The sequence below is a fragment of the Carassius carassius genome, chromosome 15 (assembly GCF_963082965.1).
Source record: "Carassius carassius chromosome 15, fCarCar2.1, whole genome shotgun sequence".
NCBI lineage: Eukaryota > Metazoa > Chordata > Actinopteri > Cypriniformes > Cyprinidae > Carassius > Carassius carassius.
The window spans coordinates 33710338-33720337 of record NC_081769.1 but is presented as its reverse complement, the minus strand read 5'-3'; the positions used below and the strand labels follow the sequence as shown (position 1 = coordinate 33720337).

Below are 10000 nucleotides of genomic sequence, written 5' to 3'. Positions count from 1 at the left end.
ACTCCGTTGTTGTTTCTAATGTATTTTTGCACACTCATGCTGTCGAACTGTTGTATAAATGCAATAGCAAATGCATAGCAGTACAATATGGCTGAATATTGGCATGCTGTGATTCGGTCGATTGCAGTAGGTAATGACAGTGTGCTACGAGTGTGATGTTGCTTATGCATTTGTTTTAGTTCCATTATATTTATGTTTAGTTGTTTTATTTTAAATGAAAGGTTTTAGTTATGGTTGTTGGATGTGTTTTTTGTGATTGTCCAGGTGGTTTTCTGATCCCGTATCTGCTGATGCTGTTTCTGGAGGGGATTCCTCTCTTCTGTATGGAGCTGGCCATCGGTCAGAAGATGCGTTTGGGCAGCATCGGCGCGTGGATGGCCATCAGCCCGTATCTGGGGGGACTGGGTCAGACACCCTTCATTTACAGGTCGTTTCATGCTATAAAATGATCTGATATCATCATTATATGATCATCTGTGCTTTACAGGTATTGCCAGTGTTGTGACCTCCATGTATCTATGTCTGTACTACAACGTCATCAACGCCTGGAGCTTCTGGTATCTCTTCCATTCATTTCAGGTCAGTTTACTAAAAAATCTAAGTTGCTTTCAACAAAAGGTATATGTTTCTCTAATACCGAATTTCAGTGAACAATGTTTAAAAACTGGTTTTTATGTGCCAATTTTGGAGAATGGATTCAAAATTTGGATTTCAGTATTATTGATGGTTGAAAACATCATCAAATCAGTCGTGTACGTGTTTGTGCAGTTGTAAATTATCATTTGATAATAGCAAGTAGGATGTTCATATTATAATGAACATATCTTTTATGGAATAGTTTTTCAGAATTTAGTAAAAAATATTTGAAAACTATGTAAGGTTTTTTCCACCATAGGATAGAAATTACAAAAGGTAAAAAAGAAATGACAATTGCGAGATATAAATTTGCAATTGCCTTTTTATTGCATTTGTGAGATAGTCGCAGTTACTTTTTACAATTATTATTATTTATTTATTTTTATTCTGTGGTAGAAACAAGCTTTCATAAAAAAACTAAAAATTTGGCATTTTCATTGATAATTTTGCACAAAAAAAAAGATTTTTTTTGTTTGTTTTCCAGTACAGTTATCTAAGGATTCTTAAATCAAGATAAATTTACTTGAAATACAAAAAGATAAGAAGACTTGTTTTCTGAAATTTGTTAACATTAATTGAATGTTTATGCTTAAAACAAGAACAAATATTAATTTGTGTTATTATGTTTAAAACAAAACCAAACAAAAAGTCATTTGGAGTCAGGAAAATAAACTCCCCCCTTTGAATTAAGCTTATTTTTCTGACCATATTAGCAGATTTTCTATTCCTTTTCTTCTTTAAGGATATCCAATCCCTTAATTTCGATCAGTTTCTCACAATACAAGTGTGTTTGTGCAGTCGGTGCTGCCGTGGGCCGAGTGTCCCGTCAATGCGAACCGCACCGGGTATCTGGAGGAGTGTGAGGTGGCTTCATCCACTCAGTACTTCTTCTACCGCGAGACGCTGAACATCTCGTCGTCCATCGATGACAACGGAGGTCTTCACATGGGTCAGGCTCTGTGTCTGCTGCTGGCCTGGATCATCGTCTACCTCTTCATCGTCAGAGGCGTCAAATCCACCGGCGTGGTGAGATGCACTGCTTTATACACTCTTCCTTTTAATATCATTTTTCTGAAGAATTAACAGGGAGCTTCATACAATTACACAATACAATTTTTTTTCCATATTAGCACTTTCTGCAAAAATTATCAAAATATCAAAAGGAGACAGGGCCTTTTTCTATTGCAGCTCCTCGTTTATTCAATAGTTTACCACTATTATGTGAGATCTTGTGCCACTCTTGATGTTTTTAAAACTTATCGGTTCTCTCTCGCATCTATTTTTGTGATGTGTTTAATAATTTTAGATTGCATGTTATTTTTGATTTGTTAAGCACTTTGGCCAACCTCTGTTGTTTTTAAATGTGATATATGAATAGAATAGAATAGAAAACATTTCAATATTTGGTAGGGTTCATTAGTTACTGCTTTAGTTAACAAACTAAGAATGAACAATACTTGTAATGTATTTATTAATCTTATTTAATGTTAATTTCAGCATTTACTAATGCATTCTTTAAATCAAAAGTTATTCTTTTTTACACTAGTTATTGAACTAACAGGAATGAACAATGAATAATTGTATTTTTATTAACTAACATTAATAAAGATGACTAAATACTGTAATAAATGTATTGTTCATTCATGCTAGTTAATATATTAACTAATGGAATCTTATTGTAAAGTGTTTGCAGTATTGCACCTTGAACCTTCTTGTAGTCATTAATTACTCTCATTCTGTTCCAAACCGTTATCTTCTCTTAAACTCCTGTTTGCTTTCTGCTCTTCAGTGTCAGCAGATGAAATAATGAGATAAACTGCAGCTTTGACTCTCGACTTTCCTCCTCAGGTGGTTTATTTCACAGCTACGTTTCCGTACGTGGTTCTGTTCATCTATCTGATCCGCGGAGTCACTCTTCATGGAGCCTGGAACGGAGTCAAGTACATGTTCACACCTAAAGTGAGAAACACCTGCTGCTTCTCTGATCTGTGAGCTTAGAGTTTAGTGTGTGTGTGTGTGAGTGTGTGTGTGTGTGTGTGTGTGAGTGTGTGTGTGTGTGTGTAACGGTTTGGAACAGAATGAGAGTAATTAATGTTAGTAGTTAATAAAAATACAGTTATTCATTGTTCATTCCTGTTAGTTCAATAACTAGTGTAAAAAAGAATAACTTTTGATTTAAAGAATGCATTAGTAAATGCTGAAATTAACATTAAATAAGATTAATAAATACATTACAAGTATTGTTCATTCTTAGTTTGTTAACTAAAGCAGTAATTAATGAACCCTACCAAATATTGAAATGTTTTCTATTCTATTCTATTCATATATCACATTTAAAAACAACAGAGGTTGGCCAAAGTGCTTAACAAATCAAAAATAACATGCAATCTAAAATTATTAAACACATCACAAATGAGGCCACAGTAAATTTTGGGGGTGGCACATTAAAATAAAGAAAAAAAAATAAGGGTTTGCAATATAGACAAAAAGTTATATCTCTGTGAGTTCTAGGATTTTATCGATAACGATAATTACACTATTTTGCTGAGTGTTATTGTGCTGATATCTTATTTTTAATTGTGCAGACACCTGAGTTTTTTTTTTTTTTTTTACCTTTACACCATTGTTACTAAAAGTGTGCACCATATTTTAGGTCAAATACTTGCATTCGGGCTGTTACCAAGCAAATGCAATCAGTATCAACAACATTGATCTTTGCAATGCAGATAAAACAGAAGCTGCATCTGAAGTGCCATTTAGATGTTTTTACACACTGTTTAATGCAGCTCCGTGGAACATGGAATACTTTAACCTGCAGTTACAGATGAACAAATAATGTTTTGATATTTTAAAGATAAAACATTGAAAACTGATGTTTGAAATTATTTAAAAAATGAAAAGGTTCCATTAAATGTGAAATTAAAACCGCCAATAGGTGGCAGCGAGTCACTGTTAATAAGTGAGTCATTGCGATTGAACCGAATCATTTAAACGGTTGATTCATTCAGGAACGAAACACTTTAATGTTGCTCAGACAGGGCCGGCCCTGACCAATTTGCTGCCCTAGGAAAGATTTTACCTGGCGCCCCATGCATCACAGCCCATTTCACCCTGTCATTGTGTTCATGATTTAGCATATATATATATATATATATATATATATATATATATATATATATATATATATTCACACACACACATTACAGCAGAACTGTTTCCAACACTCATAATAAATCATCATATTAGAATGATTTCTAAAGGATCATGTGATAGACCGGATGTCACATGTGACACTGAAGAATGGAGTAATGATGCTGAAAATTCAGCTTTGCATCACAGAAATAAATGATACTTTAAAACAAATTATTTTAAATTGTAGTAATATATCACAATATTACATTTTTTCTGTATTTTTGATCAAATAAATGCAGGCTTGATGAGCAGAAGAAACTTCTTTCAAAAACATTAAAAATAGTAATGTTTCCAAACTTTTGGCCTGTACTGTATCCCCCCAAAACTGCACAACTGTAGAGTAGAACATGAATAAAAAAGTGATAATAAAAAATGCGTCTTAAAACGGACATGATTGTACAAAATCACAGTCTGGGGACTCAGAACTCAGAACAACTGCTAACATTAAGTTTAAGGTAAAAATAACTGCCATGAAATTATAGTATCTTACTCCTATGCAATAAATTGTTCTTTCACTACATCTCTTTACCTCTGTCTTTATCCTCTTCTCTTCTTTTTGGCACTGTATCTATCGCAGACTATGCTCATTTATAATGTGTCATGTAAATTCGGCCTTCCGTCACAATCAGGAAACTTTCACCGTGTCTAGAACTGGCGCGAGCTGCCAGGCCCGTTTCTACGAGCTGTGTGTTAACAAAAGCAGTGCTGTCTACATTGGATGCGGCGTCGGGCACGCTACACAACAAATTACCAACAATTGATCGCGCGCGCTCTGTTTCTGACGCACTTCAAGCACTCGATGGGCGGGGGAAGATTGAATAGCCGGACTTTTTTTTTGCTTTATTTGGTAGTATTTCGAATTAATGGTTTTTAAATAGTAGCCTATTATAAAAAAAAATATATGTAAAAAAAAATAAAAAAATAAAAATTCACTGGTTCACTCATTCTGGCGCCCCTATGGATGAGTGGCGCCCTTAGCATTTGCCTATACCGCCTTTACCGCGGGCCGGCCCTGTGCTCAGAGACGCAAAACTGTGGCTGCAGCAGGTGCTGCACTTTTTTTTTTCACTTCTTAAACTATTGTGAATTTACATTTTGCATTTAAATTAATAGGACCCACTGTAAATAATCCTAGGGGTGGCCGCAGGGGTGGCCAGAGTTTATACAGGGGTGGCCGTGGTGTGAGTGAGTGAGTGACTGGGTGTGTGTGTGTGTTTGTGTGTGTGTGTGAGAGAGTGAGTATGAGTGAGTGAGATAGACCAAATGTCCCCACACGGATAGTAAAAACCTGACATTTTTGACGCAGTCCCCATGAGGGACAAACATGATTAAAAGTAGTAAATGATGTTTATCTGAAAGTGTGAGAATGCAAACAGGTTTTTTGTAAAGGGTAGGTTTAGGGTTACGAGATAGAAGTCCATGGAAAGTCCCCACAAGTGTGTGTGTGTGTGTGTGCAGCTGGAGCAGCTGGCAAATCCTCAGACGTGGATCAACGCTGCGACTCAGATCTTCTTCTCTCTGGGTCTGGGCTTCGGCTCTTTGATCGCTTTCTCCAGTTACAACCATCACAACAACAACTTCGAGAAGCAGGCGGTCGTCGTCTCGCTCATCAACAGCGGCACGTCTGTGTTCGCCAGCGTCGTCACCTTCTCCATCTACGGCTTCAAGGCCACGTTCAACTACGAGAGCTGTTTGGAAAGGTACAGACGTCAGCTTCAGTCAATCTGTGATCACAGCAGGTCTGACGACACACAGAATATTGATGATTATTCCATCGAACATTCATTTTACAATTGCATTTCTAAGTTTATTTTTATTAACTGGTTTCATATGAAGTCTATCAGAATGGTTTTGGATTGTATTCTATGGAAACTATTCACAGTATGAAGCATTAATTATTCACAGAACTACAGACAGAGACTGGGGCGGAGGATGCAATGACTGTGACAACTTTAACATTTGAAAGGATACTATGACAAAGTTATTGCTTTCTTTATTCAAACTGATTTTCTTTTTCATGAATAGATGGTTGACTTGAATAATTGTTTTTATGTTTATTTGTGATTATGATTACCTGCCAAGGGACCACAGATGAAAATTGTACATGGTCCCTTTTCAATTAAATGTAAATAAAAGAAAAAACTAACTTCCCAGCAAACGCAGAACGCTCCCCTAATGTTCCCTTATGGTTCCCATTTGGTTATTTTTTGGGAACCAAACAAGAACGTTCTAGGAACGTTCCCTGTATGTTATTTTTAGGTTTAATTTCATAACTTTAGGAGAATGTTCTGGGAACGTTCCCTGTAGGTTATTTTTAGGTTTAATTTGATAATCTTAGGAGAATGTTCTGGCAACGTTCCCTGTAGGTTATATTTAGGTTTAATTTGATAATCTTAGGAGAATGTTCTGGCAACGTTCCCTGTAGGTTATATTTTTATAACTTTAAGGGAACATTCCGAGTAGGTTCCCGGAACGTTCCCCTAACCTTAAGGGAACGTTCTATTTACGTTAAGAAAACTTTTCTGGATAACCAATAGGGAACGTTCTTGCAACATTCTGGCAATGTTCTGGGAACCAAAAACTAACGTTCCCAGAACGTAAAATTGTTAGCTGGGTTAATAGCTTGAATGTGAGTTGTGAACTCAGAAAGCACTGCAGATGAAGCTCCTGTGGGCACAGGCTGATTGTTTGTGTTGGTCAGGATGAGGCTGCTGTGTCTCAATGCGTTCGATCTGTCGGAGGAGAGCATCAGCGCTGAGAACGTCACGGCGTGGATCAGTCATCTCAACATCACTCATCCAGAGAGCTTTGCAGCCATCTCTTCAAAGATCGAGCACTGCAGTCTGGAGGCTGAGCTGGACACGGTAAACTACCCATCACTATTTAACGCTTACACCTTATTTTAACCCTTTGAACATTTCATACATGTTGACTTTTAGGGCTTAACTTCATTCACTGAGTTGTTATCCTGCATCATGTTTGTCATCAGTCTGTATGTTTGATATGTATAGAAGATAATGTATATGTTTGGGGGCGGGGCCTGTGCGATAACTGTGTTAAAATATTTAAATCGCGTTCTTTTTTATAACTAATTAATTCATGTGTTAAACTACCAGCCCTAAAAATACATATATGTATAAATGTTAACCTATAATTCTGGCCATTTAATGTAAATGTAATTATATTGTCCAAAATATATTTAAAAATATACTATTTATATATATATATATATATATATATTTTTTTTTTTTTTTACATAGATTTATGTATAAAATAGATTTATATTTATTATATATTTATAAAATTATATGCTTATATTAACTTAATTTAAAATACATATTATTTAATTATATTATTATTATGTATTTATATTAAAACAATATATTGAATATATATATATTTTTATATAAAATATTTAATTATTAATATTTAATTATTTACACTATATATATATATATATATATATATATATCGATTAAAAAAATAACTAATTAATTGCACATTTCGTTCTGAAATCATTTTTAGTAGTTTTTAAATATACTTTAATACTGGAATAATTTCACATTCGATCTTCAAATTAATGTGCAAACAACATAAAGACAATATATTTTTAATATTTGTTTAATGGCATCTTTTTTTTTATGACTGAAGGCCAGTATCACTGATATCAATTTTACTGATGTCCCCACAATTTTTTTTTCTCCCTAATATTTAACCATGGACTAAAGCCATTCAACATTACAGTATAATTAAGCTCCATCAATGTTAACATTTATTAGACTTAAAAAAAACTTCTAATTTAAGTGAACTCAAAACAATCTTCACATAAACCAATTATAATAAATGTAAAATTCACCTGTGCCTTTCCGCAGAAACATTGAAATTGAAGTTATCAAACACTAAATTCAAAATTAAATGATATAGATGAATCCTTAAACCTATAAAAGTTATTGATTTCCTCTTTTTTTCCCCCTTTTTTATTTTGTTCATCAGGGAGCAGATGGTTATTAGGTTGTTTTGGCTGCTATTACTTTAAGAGCTGACCATGACGGGGATCTGACACAATTTTCCCTCAACTGTATATATAGAAATGCTTATTATAATTCTTTGTCTATATGTCTATGTCTATATGAATGTAATGTATTTTCATGCACCCAATAGATGGTATGGTAATGGTAATGATGCATATTTGTATGGAGTTTTTTAATATTTCGGGCCGTGTAAGTGTTGTTTGTGCAGGCGGTGGAGGGCACGGGTCTGGCGTTTATCGTGTACAGTGAGGCCATCAAGAACATGCCGCTGTCTCAGCTCTGGTCTGTGCTGTACTTCATCATGCTGCTGCTCTTAGGGATGGGGAGCATGCTGGGAAACGTCACGGCCATCATCACCCCGCTGGCAGACATCAAGCTCCTGTCACACTACCTCAGCAGCGAGAGCATCAACGGTACAAGAACCTGTGAAGATCAGTAGACCAGCTAAACCTGTGCCAAACACACCTCGTGCTGCTCAATAATATAGATCTACTTCATCTTCATGTGTGACCCTGGAGCACTAAACCAGTCAGAAGGTCCATTTTCTTTAAATTGAGATGTATGCATCATCTGAAAGCTGAATAAATCATCTCTCCATGGATGTGTGGTTTGTTCGGAGGACAATATCTGTCTGAGATACAACTATTAGAAAATCTGGAATCTGAGGGAGCAAAAAAATCTAAATATTGAGAAAATCATCTTTAAAGTTGTTCAAATGAAGTTCTTAGCAATGCATATTACTAATCAAACATTACGTTTTGATATATTTACGGTAGGAGATTTACAAAATATCTTTATAGAACATGATCTTAATATCCTAATGATTTTTAGCATAAATGTATAATTTTGACCCATACAATGTATTGTTGTCTATTGCTACAAATATACCCCAGAGACTTGAGACTGCTTTTGTGCTGTAGGGACACATATATATGCTGGTAAACATTTTTAGCAAGTATACTTTTAATCATTTTTATTATTATTATTTTTAAATAATTTATTTTTCATTTAGCATTTTTTGTGATTTCATAAATTTTTGTTTAATTCAACATTTTATTTTAACTTTTTTATCTACATTTTTGTGATTTAACAGCTACATTTTAGTAGTAGTAGTAGTGTTTTTTAATGTTTTTTAATTAAAGGTGTATTTCTGTTTTACATTTTTATGATTTAATCGATTTTTAGTGTGTTTGAATTTCTATTATTTTTTTAAACTAGTAATAAACATTTTTATAATTTCTAATATATTTTTTTGCGTTTCTGATCATTATTGTTATAAAATTATTTTTTAGGATTTGATTTTTAATAAGTGTTTCTTATCATTCTTATTTTTTAGGATTTAATACATTTTTAGTAAGTGTTTCTGATCATTTTTTATTTTAATTATTTTTTTTTTTTTTGGTGTTCCTGATATTTTCAATTATATCTATTTTCATTTTCTAAATAATCTTTTAATGTGTTTTTTTTAATATACATTTTTATTGTAGTATATTTTGATTTTGTATTGTATTCAGGGTTTTTTTTATTACTGTATTGCATACATTTGTTTTTGATTATTTGTTTGTTGTGAATTAACTAAATATTGATATTTAATTTCCATGCATATGCACACATCAAATGAATTATATTAGCCTTTATCACAAAACCATCCAAATATTCTGGATGCTGCTTGATTGTATATTTATTCCTCAATGTGTTGCCAGTACAGAATAAGTGTCTTGCACAGTTTTGCTCCAGTTTGTGTTTTCTGAGCGCTCCTCTCAGATCTAGTCTGGTGTGTGACGCTGGTTTTCCTCTGGTCCCTTAAGGTCTGGTTTGTCTTCTCTGTTTGCTGCTGGGTTTGGGGTTCACCAGCCGCTCGGGAAACTACTGGTTCACCATCTTCAACGAATACGCGGCTACACTGTCGCTGCTCTTCATCGTCTTCATCGAAGTCATCAGTGTGTGTTACGTCTACGGACTCAGAAGGTCAGCAATTCAAAACACAAAGGAGGAACAAATTATCGTTTTTTAAAGTGTTTATACTGATCAAATTTCATTGTGCTGAGGGAAATGGTTGTTTATAGACACAAATATTAAAAAGGTAATATAATAATGAATAACTGTTAGCAAGGAATATTTATTTTATGATTTTTATTATT

The 10000-nt window shown here is 34.0% G+C and overlaps 1 protein-coding gene across 1 annotated transcript in view; it reads left to right on the top strand.

Moving 5' to 3' along the window:
* Window positions 1-10000, top strand: part of LOC132158951 (sodium- and chloride-dependent transporter XTRP3-like) — a 19589-nt gene that overhangs the window by 3514 nt on the left and 6075 nt on the right. The window contains exons 2-9 of the mRNA XM_059568601.1: window positions 265-405; window positions 488-579; window positions 1435-1662; window positions 2485-2595; window positions 5287-5528; window positions 6530-6692; window positions 8068-8272; window positions 9668-9827. Coding sequence (XP_059424584.1) covers window positions 265-405; window positions 488-579; window positions 1435-1662; window positions 2485-2595; window positions 5287-5528; window positions 6530-6692; window positions 8068-8272; window positions 9668-9827 — 1342 coding nt within the window. The remainder of the gene's footprint in view (window positions 1-264; window positions 406-487; window positions 580-1434; window positions 1663-2484; window positions 2596-5286; window positions 5529-6529; window positions 6693-8067; window positions 8273-9667; window positions 9828-10000) is intronic.